The following is a 21,472-nucleotide window of genomic DNA, read 5'->3' as shown; positions in this document are numbered from 1 at the left end:
TCTCTAAGGTCTGGCTGCCATCAGGGTCATGAGAAGAACCCAGGATATTCCTTTCCAAAAAGATTTAAGGGCAATCTTTGCTCTTAGTAATTTCAAATCCGAAGGCTGGGAATACATTGGAAATGTTACTTTGCATAGTCCTAGCCAAATATTCAAGGAAGTGGAAGAATTCTGGATTAAGTCCCGTTTAAAGGTATATAACAAATCTTCAACAACATTTAACAGTATAAGAGTATAATTGTTGTAGAGATGTAAACATAATGTTCTCTTTATGATTATTCCACTTTTCTCTCAAAGATAATCAAAGTAAAACTAAATTGTATGCATTAAACGTGGCCTGATTATCTATATAAGTACAGCAAGAACAGTGCTTGACCATGTATGGTCTTTTTAAGGTAGTATTGCTGGAACTTTTCATAAGGAATCTCACCTTGAACCTTTAAAATCTCTGATTTTAAGAAGCCAATGAATGGATTTGCCATCAGATTGTACCTATGGATATCATTCTAGTCAAAGCTTTGGTAATGGAGTCAATTTTTAAAGTGTGTCCTGTTGCAAGGAGAACAAAATCTTACTCAACTTATGCAACTAATAGTTATATTGCCATGAAGAGAATATGCAACCATTTTCCATTTTGGAGGGGTCAGAAAAGGAGGAAAAATAGTATTTGTTCTTTGTTTAACTAACTTTACCAGTTACTTTAAGTCATACATAGCATAGAAGACAAGTTTTCCTTAAATCTGGAGAAAAAAAAATAATGAGCCAGCAATGATTAAAAAAATATGATAAAACTATAATCATTCTCCTCAACTTATTCAATCTGATTAATACATATTCCTCTCGAATCCTGTTTTTCTATTACTTCTGGAAGTTCTTACTAGTTGTTTTTTGATCTTAAAGTTAATAGAAACTTGTACTTTCAAAGTTCTTTCCATGAGTTTCCTTGAAGATGGACCATTTTTGCAGTAAAGTATTTGCAAAGGCATCTGAGCAAAACAATAACTCTCTATAAATGACAGTGAGTAAAGATCTGGTAAGAATTAATAAGAATGGAATGGATAGTGAATTTTTATTATTTTAGTAATATCCAACTTTTGAAGATAATAAGTAGAATTGTAACTGATAACATTATACCAGGACATATCAGATTTCTAGCAATTTTATATAACTTTAGACCGCTTATAACATACACTATACAAACCCAACATAATGAAAACTGAGTATTACTTTTTAAATAACAGTACTTTCCTTGCAATTTTACATATCAAATCAGCCTAATTAGTTTAACTTCATCCTGCCCCCCTTTTTAAATAATGCATACAAAAAATATCTTGAGATACATCAGAGACTCTCCGATAAATACTAGTTAGTTCAAGGACAAAAATATTTTATTTAGTATTTGATTTTAGGGAAGTTTGTCAAAAAAACCCAAAGGGTTTTAAAATGTTTGGTCAAATAGGATCATAGGTCACTGTGAACTATTACTTAGTTTTCCATTTAACCATGGTGACAAAGACTTGCAATGAAATATAGAAAGTTAAATGGTTATACAATTCCTTTTGTCGTTGTTGTTATTCTACAATTTCTTATTAAGAGCAGACCAATAAAAAAAAAAACATAAAACTTGTCCTTTCAGCAGATAAAAGAGAGTTGGGTTTAGTTTTAAATAAGTACACTATTGATATTAAAGGCTATTTTTAAAACCCTTATAACAGTGGAATCAATGTTATCCAACTTTACCATGCATAAAATTACTAAAAATTTACCAGCAAATTACCAAGATTACTTTTTGAGAAAACTTCTGCAATATTTTCCCTATGTTGTTTCTTCTACCCAATTCGGAAATAAACAGTTTCAGTTTAGGACAAAATTAGTTTCTTCCTTTCTTTTCTTTCTTTCTTTTTCTTCCTTCCTTTCTTTCTTCTTTCTTTCTTTCTTTCTTTCTTTCTTTCTTTCTTTCTTTCTTTCTTTCTTTCTTTCTTTCTTTCTTCTTTCTTCTTTCTTCTTTCTTTCTTTCTTTCTTTCTTTCTTTCTTTCTTTCTTTCTTTCTTTCTCTCTTTCTTTCTCTTCCTTCCTTCCTTCCTTCCTTCCTTCCTTCCTTCCTTCCTTCCTTTCTCTCTCTCTCTTTCTTTCCCTTCCTTCCTTCCTTCCTTCCTTCCTTCCTTCCTTCCTTCCTCTTTCTTTCTTTCTTTCTTTCTTTCTTTCTTTCTTTCTTTCTTTCTTTCTTTCTTCTTTCTTTCTTTCTTTCTTTCTTTCTTTCTTTCTTTCTTTCTTTCTTTCTCTAAACAAAAATGCATACCTTCTATTTATTTTAACAACTTTCAAACTTTTCGTTGTTTACGGAGATGATTCTCTTACACTGCTTTGTGGCTTTGATTGCTTATATTAGAGTTCTTAACCCTTAATAACCTTTGTTTCTGGTGAAAACAGGGAATGAAGCAATTGTAAACTGTCTTTAACATACCATTCTGTGGTTTTGGAATGTTTACTAAAATATTTTATAATTTTTGGAAACTTATGCTTTCTTTTCTTTTTTCTTTTCTTTTAGATTTTGTTTTTTTGGTTTTTTTATAATATTTTTTATTATATTATGTTAGTCACCATACAGTACATCCCTGGTTTTTGATGTAAAGTTCGATGATTCATTAGAAACTTATGCTTTCTAATAATAACTTTCTCATCATGGCACAAAACATGTTCGCAAACTGCTCCAAACATCACTAGTTTCTCTGTAAAAGAAAACCTAAAGAGAAAAAAATCCATGTTTATACTAATTAATGTTTCAGTATTATATCTCATTTTGAAACGATCTAGTTATTTAATAACTATACATTATTTAATTTAACCTAGCAAACTATAATGTTTAGGTTGCCAAAAAGATTGAGAAATTATTAAAATGTATTAAACTCTTTTTTTATTTGCATTTACTTAATTTCCTTGTTCTGAACAATTATGTTTAGATTACTTATAAAAATTTATCATACCATGTTATTTTCTTTGCTGACAAATTTCCTTACAGATAAAATGAAATATTTGACTCATTAACCCGGGAAAAAAAAAAAAAAAGACCTTGCGTAACTTTTTCTGTTCAAGGTTGATAACTCTAAAATGACTGTTCTAATTAAGCCACCAATTCTAAAATAGCTTTCACGTACCATACGTTATATTATATATGAAAGGCATTTTGGTTAATTTCTGTTATATTCTTATGAAATTTAGGAATCATTTAATTTATATATATGCTTAAATATCTTTAAACCAATTAAATAGAGCTCTTTCACAAATTAATTTGTGTCAATACCATCTGGTGATAGAAAATATTGCATATGTATGTATATATATACATACATAAACATAGACAAGCACAGAGACGTTAGAAATTCTTTTTAAAATTACTGCCATGAATCAGGTACAACAATACAAAAATCACTAGTTATGAATGAAGTTGAATCTAAATTGTTTTTCTGATGGACAAAATAAGTTAAGTTTATCTGCCCAGAGGACTAAATAATTTTATTAATATTTGTAAAAGAAACAAACAACAACAACAACAAACTTTAATTTTTTTTTTTGCTAAAATTTTAAATGACCTTTTCCCCCTTTATCCCCTATCCCCCTTCTTTAGGATAAGAATTATCTCCCTGAAGTTGGTATTTTAAAAAGATGAGCTAGATAAGATTTCCTGGAAGGTTCAATAGAACATTTATATCTCAAGACTCGGGAAAAATGCAAGCTTTTCCAGAAGGACTTTGGTTTCCTAAAGCCAGATCGATTATTTATTTATTTATTATTTTTTACCATAGTTAAAAACCTTTGAGATAAGTAAGTGAGTATTTGAGATTGGTAAAAAAAATAAGTGGACTTTGCACTGCCTCTAGAGCTGTATTTGTAGTTTTGAAAATATTTGTCCAATAAGCACATTTGCTCTCAATTTCTAAAGATTTGGGTTGCAGCCCAAATGACACCATATTTGATCCAATATATCCAACTACGTTATCCTTACTTTATATATATTACAAGGGAGAAGATCTCCAACTAAAATAGAAACCCAAAGGTTTTTATGTTCTGTATTTAGAGCTATTTGCATTGAATGCTTCGAAAATCCCTTTCAGAAAGGCAGAAGATTTTTCTCTCCCTCTGTGTTTGTAGTTTCATTTTAGATTGGAAAGAAGGCTAAGACAACTTCATTTTGGGTTTTGGATATCAACTTTTGATATGGAAATGTTCTGATTTCATAGCTCCTTACAAATCTTATTAAATGTTTTGTCAGTTTTCAGCTATGCAAACAGGAAATATTCTGTCACTATGGAAAAAATCCATGGACTGAAGAGACATTCCAAAGAGGGTACAAGGCGTATTTCATTTTCTATTCTCGACTGGGTAGTGCAGACAGAGATCTGGGAGAGCTGACTCTGGTAAAAATTCTCACCCTTTGTTGGGTTCTGCCAGTTTTCCAGGATTCCATCTTCAGGCTCTGAGTTGAGTCTAAGTAAAGAATGGACCTCCAGGAACTACTAGAATTTGGAAAGGCTTTTTATTAATTTACCTATTAGCTTCTGTAAGCTATTGAATGGAACAATGAGGCAGTTTATCAGAGAATTCTTGAAAGTCTCATAAACTCTGCCAGGGGGACAACCCCCAAAATAGATATGGGGGTGTCTGTAAGGCCACTTAATTCGTGAAGTTTTGTTTACAGTCATGTAATTTTCCTTAGAGAGGAAAGTCAGTTTAGACAAAGGATTATAGAATAAGTAACCAAATGAAGGACAGAGGAGGTGTTGCATTGGTCTTACAGCCTTTCGTTTTCGGTAGTCTGTCTCTAATTTTTTTATTAACCTTTTGCAACAAGTTTTTCAAATAAATCTAATTTGGAATCTTGAAACATGTTGGAGGCTTTTGCATGCCAATGAAAATAAGTAACCAACCCCGTTTACTTAATTTGGTAACCTTGATCTTCATTTACAGGTCTTACAATGACTTAATTGGAACATTTCATGTAAAGGCCACAGTAATCTCCTGGAGTGCTGGCAGGAGTTTGGTACTGCCATGAACCATAATACCCACATTTCTCTCTATGCATAATTAGCTGTAAATGGGTGCAGCCCACATTTCTGTCTGGCAATATTTTTGGCCCTCAATCTGATAATTAGCAAGATAAGTTTTTAGAACACAAAACACTTATCTTGTCCAAACCCAGGTTGTTTTAGTAAGATTTTCTTATATATGTAGATATATAACTGGGCTTCCAGGACCCAGTTCTTAGAAATAACATAAGCGATTGTACAAAAGGTGATATGCTTAACATTTTAGAATTTAGGTATTCCATTTTCTTTGTTTTTTTTTTTAATTTATCTTTAAGTGTTTAGTTCTCACTGGGCTAAAATATCATCTAAGAAAAATATGCATCTGTGTTTGGGATTGAGTGGTGATTTAAAGTGTACCTTGTTGCATGGAAATTTTCTTGAGGTTGGCAGGCAACCAGTGTCAAGCTAACCTATTTCATGACCAATTTATTTTAGCAGAGGAGCCCTTGGGTTAAGCAGGAAGTGCTATAACAGCTTTAAGATGGTCAACCCATGCCCACCAATTTTTTTCTGTCCTTGCTTCCAGATTCCATTAGCAATAGCTTTATCTGTGCACAACAAGGCAAACAAACAGGTGCATCTTAACCCACCGGCAGTAACCTATAAGTGTCACTGCACACTGGCCTAGCAAAGGCCCTGCATGCTCCACTGTCAATTCCGATGGAACTCAGGACTGGGGAAAGGTGGAATCAACGAGGTCGTGGCCTGAACTGAGGACAAGGAAAAGTGGGAAAATAGCTGAACCACTGCAGCCCAAGAATGAGGAATTTGCACAGGACTCAACTTTCAAAAGGGGAATTCCAGACTAGAGAGTCAATTAAATTGAGATCTTCACATGAAGAGAGCCGAGCCAAGAACTGAGAAGACCTTGGTTAGTACCCTCCAAACTGGTGAAAAAGACAAAGGACTCAAAAGGGCTCACAGGTACCATGCCTGTGTTTTAGGTTGTCCCCAAAGCCATCCAAAGTCCCTTCAATCTCACCACTGCTTCTAAACATGTTTAAGACAAAATACAACTGGGTCAATTTAAGGATCAAGTTGACTGTCTTCAATGATTCATAAATGAGACAGAACCCCTTCTGACAAATAGAAAGGAAGACTGAGGAATTGTATGAAATGGGAGACTTTTAAAGTCAGAAGGGATCAGGAACAAGGAAAGACTGATTACCCTATATTACCTTGGGGGTTAAGGGTTCTAACAGACAGATTGTCTCACAATTGACCAAAAAATTGCAGATTGCCTGGTTTAAGATAGCCAACCTGGAAGACATTGAAACTACATTTTGGTTAGTTGGCTTACTGATGTGGGGCTTAGCACAACTGACTCTCTTTAACCTGGTGTCTCTTTTAAACAGTATCCAAATTGTGTGAATCACACACCTTTGTGTCTGCTACTAAGTCGTAAGTGTTCACTAAATATTTGGTGATTAAAAATTATTTGCTTTAAACAGCAGCTGTCTTTTATTTTTCCCATCTTAATTTTAAAGACAAGTACAATGAGTAGAGGGGATTAAAGTAAATCTTACAGCAAGAAGCCAATTACTATTTTATCGGATATTCTCACAAATCTAACCTTCACTTTATTCCATTAAAAAGAATTTCATTCCTCAAATGTGGAAGGAAAGAAGAAATACTCATTTTTGTTTCTATACACTAAACTTTACTCATTTAATATTTAAGAAACTCTCAATACATACACATGTGCATTATAAAATCATTCAATTATATGCCATTTTCTTTCAAATGTGCAGCTTCTAGTCTGAACCATGAAACAAATAATGAATGAGAAACAGTAGATAATAATCGTTAACAACTGGATGAAAATAAGAATAACTGAGAGGAGACACAATTAACTCTGAGTCAGGGGCAATGTAGGTGGAAGTTGGCTGAGTAATTCTACATCTGAGAGGCATCATTGTTCAGCTTCCAAATTATCCTGAGTAGATTCTCATAAACATTGGGGAAAATGGCAGAAGATTTGAATAATGTGTTTTCTCCCTTTGTGGCTTTTTCTGAGGTTAAGATCTTATGGTGGAAGGAATGACCTGTAGGTGCAGACACAATAGGTGGGAGTTAGCTTACTCCTTTTCTGAGCCAGAAGGCTGCTGGAATGAAGAATGTCCAGAAGATCATTCTGAAAGCCTGGATTTCCCAGTATTTGCTTGTGATGACTTGATCTCCATTTCGAGGGTTGTAGGCATAAAAAGTGGGATTAGTCTTGCCTTTGTAGGAATGTCAGTAAGAGGGACTTCAATGATGTCATTGAAGGAGAACAAAATTTGCCACATTAAAATATGCCTCTTGGATGTAAAGATTATTTTTGACTGTTATTTTAAGAAACAGTGGACATAGAAAAACACTGAAAACTAGAATAGAAGTTACCTTTTTGTAAGAGACATATATGATTTTAAAGGGCGATTTTATTTGTAAAGTTTTCTCCCTCTCTCTACAAGAAGGATGGACAGATCTCAAGAAACTCTTATCAAAGGAGAAATCAGTTACTAAAATTTTCACCACCACTATACCATGGTTTCCTCTCCTTTTCTGATACCCCCTCATAACTGCCTTTCCCGGTCCCCCACATTCTTCGTGTTTATCTGAAGGTAGTTTTTTAAAGTAATGGCTTGGGTAATTTCAGGGAGTAACTCAAAGTTTCTGGATCTCCCCATATACAGGAGGTAGAATGGTAATAAATTTTTGTCTGGTTTCTTCTGTTAATCCATTTTTAAAGATTGATTGATTGATTGATTGATTGATTGATTTCTTATTTATTTAAGAGAAAGAGAAAGAGCACAGGGTGGGTGACAGGCAGGTGGAGAGGAAGGAGAGAAGCAGATTCCTTGCTGAGCCTGGAACCCTATACAGGGCTTCATCTCACAGCCCTGGGATCATAACCTAAGCCAATACCAAGAGTCAGATGCATAATTGACTGGACCACCCAGGTGCCCCTCCTGTTAATCTATATTTTTCTTATTACAGGGGGTGTAATAAGGACCTAGAAGGACATAGAAATGTGGAACCATTATCGTGCCCCACACACAGCATTTTCTGATACTAAGTACTGTGCCTCCATCTTCCTTTCTAGCAAACTAAGTCAAGAGACCTAGTGTGGTTTGCCTTAGGCCATGGTACATCAGGTCCAATAAATGTTCCGGTTCTCCTGATTTCCTCCAATATTCAGTACCGGAAAGAGATAAGGAGTCTGTCATGGGTATCCCTGTTCAATTCCACATTCCCTCAGGTTATTTCCAAAGATAACCACTGACAAAAACAGCAGACATTCTCACATTTTGCTGATTTGTATGATAAGACTCCCTTCCTACTCATTCTAACTTTCTCAAGGCTGGCCTCATATATGTGTGGCCTGGGCACTTTCACAGGGTCCCAGACTCACAAAGACTCTTTTGTTGCTTTAATGTCCGGTTTTTGCCATCTTGAAATTTTTAACAATTTTCTCTCTGAGTCAACATGTGAGCAGAAGAGCTGGGGGCAGCACTGGCATGTGATTTTGGCCCAGCAACAGGGCCTGCACATATGGGCTCAGACAGCATGCTTACACAGCAGTTGCCCCGGCCTCCTCACAGGAACACACGTATCTTGCCAAGATGCCACAGGACCCCAAGGGAGTAGCTCTGTTGGAACTGGGACCAGATTGGTGACAGTGATGACAGCAGCAGCTGCAGAGGCAGCAACAGTGGTGGAAGGAGCCACTGCCAGGAGAGAGAAGGAGCTGTGCCTGGCAACAGCAGTGACTCATGGTGGGGGTACGGGCTGAATTCCATCCCAAAGATCGTTCTGGTGTCATTTACAAAATTATTAACTATCTTGCCTGAGAGTCAGTACAGGGAATCCTACGTAGCTTAAGCAAGAATCCTCATCAGCATTTATCACAAAATGAAAGCACACACATTGTTATTGCAATAAAGTATATTGGTAAGTTACTAGAATTAATAAAATAATCCAAAATCTATAGTTTTAAAAGGTGCTGCAACATTGCAAAGTCAATGCCCAGAGGTTTATAAATATACAATTTAAAAAAGTTAAAAAAATTTAAAAATTAGTATAAAATATTATTGATGGGAAAGAATACTTTTCATATAATGTTTCGTAACCAGAAAGAAATAACAGCAGATTAACTTGTAATAGAAGATGCAGTGATAAAATGAACAAATGTGAATGTAAAAGATGAAGTGACTTCAAGTTTTTTATACAAAGTTCACATATTACCAGAAATTATAGCAGATTCATCAAAATTTCATTTATTAAATCTATATTTAAAAACAAATTCATATTTTTGTATAAAATGATCAGTTTAAGTCAGTTTAGTACAGAACTTTTTTAGAAAAAAATTTCTCCTGAGAAAGTAAAAGTGTATATTTAGATATACTGTGTCAGAAATTCAGTCCAATGTTTTCACCACTTAGACGTACTCTTAATAGCTAGAGTAACATAAGCATATAGATTCTTATTAAAATTGAAAATGAGCAAAAATTAATTGCAGCTTAGTATTTTACATGACTGATTAACAACACTTTCAACTATACTGGTAGAAAACTTAACTTTCTGAAATTGTAAATTTTGGTAAAAATAAATTTGGAGAAAAGTGAGCTAAAAAATCTTCTGAGCAATGAAGCCATCACAGAATACTGTATTACTATTTATCATCTATAAAAATACAATACAAATATATTCTTTGCCATTTCTTTGCATTTCATATGTAGTAAATTTATTTTCAAGAAAAACAATTCTTGCTGTTTGAAGAAGAAAGCTCATATTTTCTCTTTGTGCAGTGCACTGTAAATTATGCAGGGTATGAGCAGTCTCCTTTCTGCCAAATCTGAGGAAGTAAAGACCATTTCTTCACTTACCAGTGAGGAGCAGTAATAGCAATCCACTTGAGTTGGAAGTTCACCTGAGCTGAGAGATTTTTATTAGATTTGATGGTAGTTCCTGTTTTGAAAAGTGATTTATCAATGACTAAAATTGGTGTATGTAAGTTGACCTCCCAACAACCTGTTTCAGTAAAACTATGAAGCATAATCAATGGAAAATAAAATATTACATGAGAGACATGATCTCATACAAGGATAGCAGTGGCTATTGAGCATGTGGTTAGTGTGCGGGGTGGTCATGGGAATGTCCTTGAAATTGCTAATCCTACTAAACTTTCAATACACTCAGCTTATCACTGACCTCACAATTTCTTGATCTCTGTTAACACATCAAAGCCCTTATACTTGATCTTGAGGAATACATGATATGAAATAACTTTTCTAGGATTCACTTCCCTAAAAGGAACACAAACTTGTTGTATTTTACTCAGAATGGTGTAAGGATTTTAGAATCCCTCACGAAGTCTCAGCTAAATCTTTTCTTTTTCTTTTTTAGATTGTGTTTATTTATTTGAGATAGAGTGAGTGAGAGAGAGAGTTAGCATGAGCAGGATGTGTGCAGAGAGAGAGGGAAAAGCAGACTCTCCACTGAACAGGGAGTCTGAGGTAGTGCTACACCCCGGGACCCGGGGATCATGACCTGAACCAAAGGCAGATGTTTAACTGAATGACCCATCTGGGGCACCTCAGATAAGTCACCACAAACTGGAAAACACACACACACACACACACACACACACACACACACACACACACACAAACCAAACCAAACCAAACCAAACCAAGTAACTGGCACAGATAAGTCACGAGTCTACGAGAAGAAGTTTTCTTTTTTTTTTTCTTTTTTTTTTTAAGATTTTATTTATTTATGTGACAGAGAGACAGCCAGCGAGAGAGGGAACACAGCAGGGGGAGTGGGAGAGGAAGAAGCAGGCTCACAGCGGAGGAGCCCGATGTGGGACTCGATCCCCACACGCCTGGATCACGCCCTGAGCCGAAGGCACAAGCTTTAATGACTGCGCTACCCAGGCGCCCCGAGAAGAAGTTTTCTGATTTCCAGGTAGGTTGAGACATTCAAGAGACATTCACTTTTCTATTTACATGTATTGGAAAATTAATTGCAAATACTAGAACTGTTATGTTGAATGACAACTTCAGTTAGAAAATTTCCATTTTTATCTCTACAAGAAAAAGAACCATTTTCATTGAAAACATATTAGCAAACATTGCATTTGAAATCCATGAGAAAAAGTACCGTAAAGGAAAAAAAAAAAATATATATATAGCTTATAATGACATATATATTTGCAAGATAATTTTATCCACACATGAGTGATTTTCTTCTCTTCTGATTTTAGTCCTTACACTCTAAGCATAAAATAATACTTTAGTTACTGGGCGATGAAGAATGGACTTATAATCAGTGTTGGGTACATAGGCAAAAAGATTTGTCTACATTTTTACAGAGCAGAACCTCTGAATCACTCTTCTTAGTGCCCCCATCACCTCCTTGTTTCTCAGGCTGTATATGATAGGGTTGAGCACTGGGGTCAGGATGGTGTAGAAGACAGCCAGGACCTTGTCCTCTGTGGGAGATCGGAAGGATCTTGGGCGTAGATAAGTGTAAACAAAGGGTCCAAAGTATAAAGTCACCACAGTGAGGTGGCTGCTGCAGGTTGAATAGGCCTTTTTCCTCCCTTCTGTTGACCGCATGTGGCAGATGGTAAAGAGGACCCGGCCATAGGAACATGCAGTGCCAATGAAAGGAAACACAAGAAAGAGGATGGTGCTTACAAACACTGTATACTCATAAACCCAGGTGTCCATGCAGGCCAGAGTCAACATGGTGGGGACATCACAGAAGAAATGGTTGATGGTTCTGGATTGACAGTAAGGGATACGGAAGTCATATAGAGTATGGGCACAGGAGTTGACTAAGCCCATAATCCATGATCCTGTTATCATCAGCACACATACTTTTTTGCTCATACAGATGGGATAGTGGAGAGGAAAACATATAGCCATGTAACGATCATAGGCCATAGATATCAGGAGCAATGCTTCTGCACCTGCTAAAGTCAAGAAGAAGAAGCTTTGAACCCCACACCCAATGAAGGAGATAGATTTGTTTCCAGAGAGATAATCAGAAGCCATCTTGGGGACAATTGTGGAGATGTAGTTCAGGTCAATGAGAGAGAGCTGACTGAGTAAGAAATACATGGGAGTGTGGAGATGGGTATCTAGGAAGATGAGGAGAATCATGGACAGGTTGCCAAACAGAGCCATTAGAAAAATAAGAATGATGACAATGAAGAAGAAGAGGCCAATTCTTGTTGGTGGGAACAACCCCAATAGGATGAAATCAGTTAATGTTTGAGTGTAGTTTTCCATGGGGCATTGATAGGATTTTCCTATAAGCAGACAGAACAGTGTGTCAAGCATGGAACAAAAGGATATTTGACTTTATCATCTTAGTCAGACTGTGTATTATTTAAAATGTTACAAGTCTTAAGTGAATAACTGAACTTTTATATTTTGGAGAAACAAAACAAAACACTTATTTTGTGACTCAGAGGTCAAAATTTGAAGATGCAAGCATTAGTAGTATTTGTTTTTTCTAGGAAATCCTTAAAGTTATTAAAAATACCATATACTTATTAAGAATTCATTAGGAAAATTATGTTTTAATGATGTACACAAACAGAAGTATTGCTAAAATCAGATGTTTATTCAAAATATATGCATAGAAAATCAATGCAAATACATATTTTTTAAGTTATTTTAAGAACAAAAGTTTATGACCCATACAGGATCATTTTTCTTTCCTAAGACTTACTTCTAAAGCTGAAGCAACCTATCAGCTTCTGTTGAGAAGCAACATTTCCTTCTTGAGTCCTCTTTACACAGTAACATCTAATCAAATATCCTTGAAGTCAGGTAAAAATATTGCTTTCATCTGTTCTGAAATCTTAAATGAAGTCTTATTGTTAAGTACAATTTATAGAAAATCGTTTCCTTCTGCCTCCTCAACCATTTTCTGAAAATTCATGTAGACCCTTCAACTAAATATCTACACACCATACTCATGGTAGGTTTCTCAAATATGAAAGAGTTCTTTCAAATAGCATATGTTTTATGTCTCCCTGTTTCCCCAGTACTGACATGATATACAGTACTCTGTGGTGTTTTCTCTTACACATTTTTTCTTTTTTTTTTCCTAAGTTTTTATTAAATTCCAGTGAGTTAACTTACACTGTGGTATTAGCCTCAGGTGCAGAACTTAGTGATTCCTCACTTACATACAACGCCCAGTGCACATCAGTACAAAGCTCTCCTTAATCCCATCTCTTCTTCACCCATCCCCAACCTACCTCATTGCTGGTAACCATCAGTTTGTTCTCTATAGTTAAGAGTCTGTCTCTTGGTTTATCTCTCTCTCTGTCATTGGCCTTGTCATTATTAGTTTTGTTTCTTAAATTCCCCATATGAGTGAAACATTTTATTTATTTACTTATTTATTTATTTTTAATTTTTTTTTTTTTTAGAACATGCAGCCAAGGATCCTGTATCCAGTAAGGCTGTCATTCAGAATGGATGGAGAGACAAGGACCTTCCAAGACCAGCAGGAACTGAAAGAGAATGTGACCAACAAACTAGCCCTTCAAGAAATATTAAGGGGGGTTCTATAAAGGTAAAAAGACCCCAAGAGTGATACAGAACAGAAATTTAAAATCTATAGAAACAAAGACTTCACAGGCAACATGACATCAATAAAATCATAACTTTCAATAATTACTCTCAAAGTGAGTGGCCTAAATGCTCCCATAAAAGCCACAGGGTTGCAGATTAGATAAAAAGACATGACCCATCCATTTGCTGTCTACAAGAAACTCATCTTGAACCTAAAGATACATCCAGACTGAAAGTGAAGGGATGGAAAACCATGTTTTGTGCCAATGGACCTCAAAAGAAAGCTGGGGTAGCAATTCTCCTATCAGACAGATTGGATTTTAAACTAAAGACTATAGTTAGAGATACAAAAGGACACTATATTATTCTTAAAGGGTGTATCCAACAAGTGGATATGACAATTATAAACATCTACACCCCCAACAGGGGAGCAGCAAGATACACAAGCCAACTCTTAACCAGAATAAAGAGACATATAGATAAAAATACGTTAATAGTAGGGGACCTCAATACTCACTATCAACAATACACAGATTACCTAATAATAATACCTATTCTTTTAAGCTGTATTAAATAATAGAAACAGAAAGAAAACCACCAAACTCATTCTGTGAGGTCAGTATTACCTTGATCCCCAACCAGGCAAAGACCCCATTAATAGGACAATTAGAGACTGATATCCCCCTGATGAATATGGATGCCAAAATTCTCAACAAGAACCTAGCTAATAGGATCCAACAGTACATTAAAAGGACTATCCATTATGACCAAGTGGGATTCATCCCTTGGATGCAAGAGTGGTTCAACATTCGCAAATCTATCAGCGTGATAGATTATATCAACAAGAAAACAGTCAAGAACCATATGATCCTCTCAATTGATGCAGAAAAAGCATTTGACAAAATACAACATTCTTTCCTGATTAAAACTCTTCAGAGTGTACGGACAGAGGGTACATTCCTCAATTTCATAAAACCATCTATGAAAAGCCTACAGAAAATATCATCCTCAACGTGGAAAAGCAGGAAGCCTTTCCTTTAAGATTAGGAACACGACAAGGATGCCCACTCTTGCCATTTTCATTCAATATAGTACTAGCAGCCCTTGCAACTGCAGACAGAAAACAAAAAGGGATAAAAGGTATCCAGATCAGCAAAGAAGAAGTCAAAATGTCTCTCTTCATGTAGGACATGATACTCTATATAGAAAACCCAAAACACTCCACCCCCAAAATACTAGAACTTATAGTGCAATTCAGTAATATGGCGGGACACACAATCAGTGCTCAGAAATCAGTTGCACTTCTATACATGAACAATAGACTGAATAAAGAAAAATTAGGGAGTAAATTCCATTTTCAATACCACCAAAAATCATATGTTATCTCAGAATTAACTTAACTGGAGACGTAAAGGATCTCTATTCTTGAAACTACAAATCACTCTGAAAGACATTGAAGAAGACACAGAAAGATGGGAAAATATTCCATGCTCATGGATCAGAAGAATAAACATAGTTAAAATGTCTAAGTTACCCAGAGCAATCTACACTTTCAATGCCATCTCGATCAAAATACCAATGACATTTTTCAAAGAACTAGAACAAAGACCCCTTAAATTTGTGTGGAACCAGAAGAGGCCCCGAATCGCCAAGGAATTGTTGAAAAGGAAAAACAAAGCAGGGGGCATCACGTTGCCAGATTTCAAGCTATACTACAAAGTTGTGATCACAAAGACAGCATGGCACTGGCACAAAAACAGACACATAGACCAATGGAACGGAATGGAGAACCCAGAAATGGACCCTCGGCTCTATGGGCAACTAATCTTTGACAAAGCAGGGAAATACATCCAGTGGAAAAAAGATAGTCTCTTCAATAAATGGTGCTGGGGAAATTGGACAGCTACATGCAAAAGAATGGAATTTGCCCACTCTCTCACTCCATACACAAAGATAAACTCCAAATGGATGAAAGACCTCCATGTGAGACAGGAATCCATCAAACTCCTAGAGGAGAGCATAGGCAGCAACCTCTACGACATCGGCCACAGTAACCTTTTCCATGACACATGTCCAAAGGCAAGAGAAAAAAAAAAAAAAGATAAAATTCAACTTGTCGGACTTCATCAAGATAAAATCTTCTGTACAGCCAAGAAAACAGTCAATGAAACAGAGAGACACCCCACACAATGAGAGAAGATATTTGCAAATAACACTACAGATAAAAGACTGGTTTTGAGGATCTACGAGGTGCTTCTCAAACTCAATACATGAGAAACAAATAAAGAAATCAAAAAATGGGCAGAGGATACGAACAGACACTTTTCCAATGAAAACATACACATGACACATGAAGAAATGTTCGAAATCATTAGCCATCAGGGAAATTCAAATCACAACCATATTAAGATATCACCTTATGCCAGTTAGAATGGCAAAAATGGACAAGGCAAGAAACAAAAATTGTGGAGAAAGGGGATCCCTCTTACACTGTTGGTGGGAATGCAAGTTGGTACAGCCACTCTGAAAAACAGTGTGGAGGTCCCTCAAAAAGTTAAATATTTAGCAAACCTATGATCCAGCCATTGCACACTGGGTATTTACCCCAAAGAGACAGACGTAGTGAACAGAAGGGCCATATGCACCCCAATGTTCATAGCAGCATTGTCCACAATACTAAATCGTGAAAGGAGCCGAGATGCCCTTCAACAGATAACTGGATTAAGAAGCTGTGGTCCATATATACAATGGAATATTACTCAGCCATCAAAAAGAATGATTTCACAACATTTGCGACATTATGGAAAGGACTGGAGCAGATTATGCTAAGTGAAGTAAGTCAAGCAGATAAAGACAATTATCATGTGGTTTCACTCATTTATGGAACATAAGAATTAGGAAGATCTGTAGGAGAAGAAAGGGAAGAAGAAAGGAGGGTAAACAGAAGGGGGAAGGAACCATGGGAAACTATGGACTCTGGGAAACAAACTGAGGGCTTCAGAGGGGAGGGGGGGAATGGGATAGGCCGGTGATGGGTATCAAGGAGGGCATGTATTGCATGGTGTAGTGGGTGTTATAAGCAAGTAATGAATCATGGAACTATACATCAAAAACTAGGGTTGTCCTGTATGGTGACTAACATAATATAATAAAAAAATCTTATTTAAAAAAAGAAATGCTTATGCTCTTCTAAGACAAGAGCTCTGTTTTACCTGATGAGGACACTGAGGCTCCAAAGTGCTTTTTCCAGTGTTGCATAGTGAGTGGTAGAACTGGTTTTTGTACCCAGAGCTGATCCCAAAGCCCATATACTTTGTGCTAGAGCTTACCATCTCTCTGATTATTTTTTAAGTGTGAGTCTTAAAACCAAGCAAATTATTGCCAGTATTTCTAGTCTATGTGTTACTTGATCTTTGTTTTGTTCTCCTAGAGTGAACACTGTATGTCCCATAGTATATATCTAATTTAACATTGAATTAGAACTTTCAAGGATAAAAAGTAAACTGAATCATGGAACACTACATCAAAAACTAATGTAGTGTACGGTGTCTAACATGACATAATAAAATTTTTTAAAAAGTAAAAAAATAAAAATTTAATAAAGATGAAAGTGGAATGGGGGCTTCCAGTTCCAATTAATATTCCATTAATATTTAATGGGTATGGACTTACAGTGGGCTAAGATGAAAATGTTCTGCAGTGATGATGGTAATGGCTGCACAGTAAGGTGAATTCAGCTAATGTTATTAGAATGTGTATATATATATATATATATATATATATATATATATATATATATATATTTAAACATAACCTAAATTATTCCTTGTTTGGAACTCCAAGAATATTGTATAAAACCTACAACAGGATCCTGAATATATGCAGTGCAATTGAGTTTTGAACACTCTGTGGCCTCTGAAAAATTGCAAAGAAAAAAGGGAGAGGGCATTTTTTTTACCCAAAAATGTCATTTGGATTCAACCTGATATTGTGTATGAGACCATGTCTGTAGTATACTATTTATATTAGTAATTTAATTATTGACAAGTATAAACATAATATTTAAAATTACCAGTAAAATTATGATCATTCTTACCACATGTAATTTATATAAGGCTGTCTAATGAAGTTTCCAATGAGTGAGTTAGTATTATTCCCTCTAAAGGTGAAAAAATTCGGCACAGAACAGAAATAATGAATGGCACTTCATATCTGGTATTTGATGCCATGTATTATGACTGCCACATTAGATGTTTTATTATTCATGTTGCACTGTTCTAATAGCCTGACACAGGATGTTGTTTAAAGGACCCCTGAATCTGACAGGGATGTATATTCAACTGTCAGATGTTAGCCTTGAATTTTTCACAGTGTAAAGAAGTCGTTTTTTCTTACGTAAAAATAAATCCAAGTAACTTATTTCTGTTCCCTTCATGTTGGTTTTATCCATTCAAAAAACAATAAATAACCTATATTGAGCATATTTATAACACAGTTTGGTTTTACTTGAGTGAAAGAGTGTGAGTGGGGGGAAGAATAAAAGGGGAGGGGATGGACAAACTTACTCCATGCTGAGCACAGAGCCTGATGCAAGATTTGATCCCAGGACCCAGAGATAATGATCTGAGCCAAAACCAAGGTTCATATGCTTAATCAACTGAGCCACCCAGGTGGCCCTCCATCACTTTGATTTTTTTAAGACCATCAGGTTTACTCAGTTTAACAGATTCATGGCAATGTTGGTATCCACAGCCAACTTCTGACCGCCCTCAGGGAACATGAGAAACACCAGCATGCACCCTGAAAATCCTTTTGAATTCACTCTCAATCTCTGTGATTTTTTAAATTTCCCTAAAAATTTTGCAATCTGGGCATCAACATTACAGAATATATGGGAGGAAAGAAATAGCTGAAAACATTCTGATGGTTTCATAGTGAACAGAAGAAACAAGCCTAGAATCTTCATCATGTCCTACACGAAAGACAAGATAAATGTATGAAGATAAAGGTATGAAGATAGGTTGATAACTGGAATGTGTCAGAATAAATGTCAGAATTAAATTGTACTTGATACTGACCTCTATCTCTTGAACTTGATATCACAATAATATTATATAGATGATAAAATTGAGATGCAGGAGTTCTAAGTGAATTCAACTTAAATATATATATTTGGACGACTGGATTTCCTACTCGATTATCTTTCTATCTATCATCTATCTATCTATCATCATCTATCATCTATCTAGTCTATCCATCATCCATCTACCATCCATCTATCATCTATCTATCTATCTAAATGCATCCTACATCTTATCTTTCAAATATTAAATATTTTGAGATACTTGTTCTGAAATGAGCGTTGGCCAATTTTTATCCACCAAAACACACATAAACTGAAAAAGGGAGAAAAAATAATGAATTAAATGTTATTAAAATAGAAATTCTAAATAAGTAGTAGAAGAAAAAGAATGTATGTGAAACCTTCCTTAAAACACCAAATTATTTTAGTGTTTATAGTTTTCTTAGTTGAACATACTCTGTTTTCTCAGAAGCACTGGTCTATTTTCACTTGACCACACTATAACCACACACATTACCTGATAAAAAATAGTTTCTCAAAACCTCTAAATAAAATTCAATTCCTGTTCTGTTCCCAATGCAAAGTGTCCTTACCTAGGAGATTTGGCTTGCAAAGGCACACCCATATTCTCTCCTGTGTAATTTATATTATAGGTGTCCATATTTTACCTAATGAGTAAAATCATGCAAATACTACCCAAGTTCAAAGGAATTACATATTACCATCTCTTGAAGTCAATATGCATCTATTTTTTCATATGTTTATATGTAGATATGAAAATTAAATCATGTAGAAAACTAATTTTACTAGTTCATATATTTATAAAACAGATACTTTTAAAATGATTTTTCATTATTAAAAATATAAAAAAACAAAAATGATCACAGAGATATATAGTGAATTTTTAAAGCCTGTGCAGTGACCTACTGATAGAGTTAGGAAATTTCATCTAGAATATAGATAAAACAGAGTTATCCACTGACACACAGATTTTTATGATGTACACTCTCTTCAATTTTGATCAAAACTATACCTTCCCCGAAAAAATCATGATCACACAATAATTCTGATCATTTACAGAGGTGCAGAAAAAGTACAGATTTACCTAAGAAGCCTCCTTAATATGGTTTTGCTGGAAGAGTTATAAGAAATCACAGATTAGATTTTAAGGGCCTGTAAATCACAAGACACTCTCCACCAGGTTTCATAGGAATTTGAATCATTTTCTCAAGATCCCTGAAATAGCCTAAAATACTTGACCTTCTCCAAAGTGACGTTCTTTATTCACCTGGAGGCCTGGGAATCCAGTAAACCAGGTTACCAGATCAATTCCCCAGGAGGGCTTTGAAATCATTAGCTGCATAAAGTGAATCTTTGTTCCTAAAAATTGGCTGATCATACTTCAGTGTGCATGTCTTAAGGGGAATTATTTTAAATAAAATTATCTTGCTTAACCACCAGTTATGTAAAGTTTACATCATTGTAAAATGGCTTTTATACAATCAGACTGAGATGATCCAGAAGAGGGTCCTCTGGGTTCTAGATCAGTGTAAATCTCCACAGATTCCTTTCCTGGAATTCTGCATGAGATTTCACATCCTTTCAAGTCTTTCCACAACAGATTCTACTAAAGAGACAATGAATTTATAGTTTTCATTCCTTTAGTGAATTAGACATTTTAATGATAATATTTAGTATTGAAGCAAAGTGTACTTTCATTTTTAAAAATAACTATGCATTTTTTAGAGTATAAAGAGATCTGGACACAGTATTTCCGTAGGTTCATGTTTGAGTGATTTCAATCCATATAATTCCTTAAAATTTCACAATGGTGAATCAGCATTAGTAGATAAATAGGTAATTAGGTAGGCGGATATATTCAAAGATAGATATTAATTACAAGACCTGCCTTTCAACTTCTGTTTGGCAGTGAGAATGGGTTTATTTTCATTCATTCTACCTGTGCACTGGAGAAAGTTTAGGTTTAAAGCTAGATGTGATTCTAGCTCACCTGCTCACAGGAAATAGGAGATTGGATTAAAGAATTTAACTATTAGAGCCTGTACTTTGTATGTACAGCAGATATAAAGAAACATTAGGTATTACGAGTTATCTATGAGATAAGACATAGTGAAAATATAGTGAATATTTGGCTATACATTGTCACGGGAGAGTAGCTGTAAATTTCAGCATCTTTATTATTATCATTGTCTTTACCTTCACTTTTCATATACTACACTAGATGATAATATTATCAAATTGTTTCCATATGTTCTCCTCACTGATCTTCACAAAAACTCTGCAAGGTACTTAAGTCAGATATTATTATTGATTTTTCACTGGAAATGTGTTCATGTGTATGAGAATTGAAAACAAATGCAAACGTTAGAAGCATAAACACATCAATTTCACAGAGCTTGTGTTTAAAACAAACAAAAACAATGTTGGAGAGGATGTGGAGAAAGGGGATCCCTCTTACATTGTTGGTGGGAATGCAAGTTGGTACAGCCACTCTGGAAAACAGTGTGGAGGTCTCTTAAAAAGTTCAAAATTGAGTTACTCTATGATCCAGCCATTGCAACACTGGGTATTTACCCCAAAGAAACAGACGTAGTGAAGAGAAGGGCCATATGCACCCCAATGTTCATAGCAGCATTGTCCACAATAGCTAAATTGTGGAAGGAGCCAAGATGCCCTTCAGCAGATGACTGGATTAAGAAGTT

The 21,472-nt window shown here is 35.3% G+C and overlaps 1 protein-coding gene across 1 annotated transcript; it reads right to left on the bottom strand.

The window, feature by feature from the left end:
* Nucleotides 1-11,428: 11,428 nt before the first annotated feature.
* LOC123791129 (olfactory receptor 2L8-like) lies at nucleotides 11,429-12,367 on the bottom strand. The gene has a single exon (XM_045795769.2). It carries the CDS (start codon nucleotides 12,365-12,367, stop codon nucleotides 11,429-11,431), a length of 939 nt encoding a protein of 312 aa, XP_045651725.2.
* Between the last annotated feature and the right edge of the window lie 9,105 nt (nucleotides 12,368-21,472).

Source organism: Ursus americanus, chromosome 5 (genome assembly GCF_024610735.1).
Source record: "Ursus americanus isolate L20-20 chromosome 5, mUrsAme1.1.p, whole genome shotgun sequence".
In the NCBI taxonomy this organism is placed as follows: Eukaryota; Metazoa; Chordata; class Mammalia; order Carnivora; family Ursidae; genus Ursus; species Ursus americanus.
The sequence above is the reverse complement of the archived record's forward strand: the minus strand, read 5'-3'. Positions and strand labels throughout refer to the sequence as shown.

Bases quoted from the DNA above. Each gene is read 5' to 3' on its own strand.
- LOC123791129 (XM_045795769.2), bottom strand. From the start codon at position 12,367: ATGGAAAACTACACTCAAACATTAACTGATTTCATCCTATTGGGGTTG.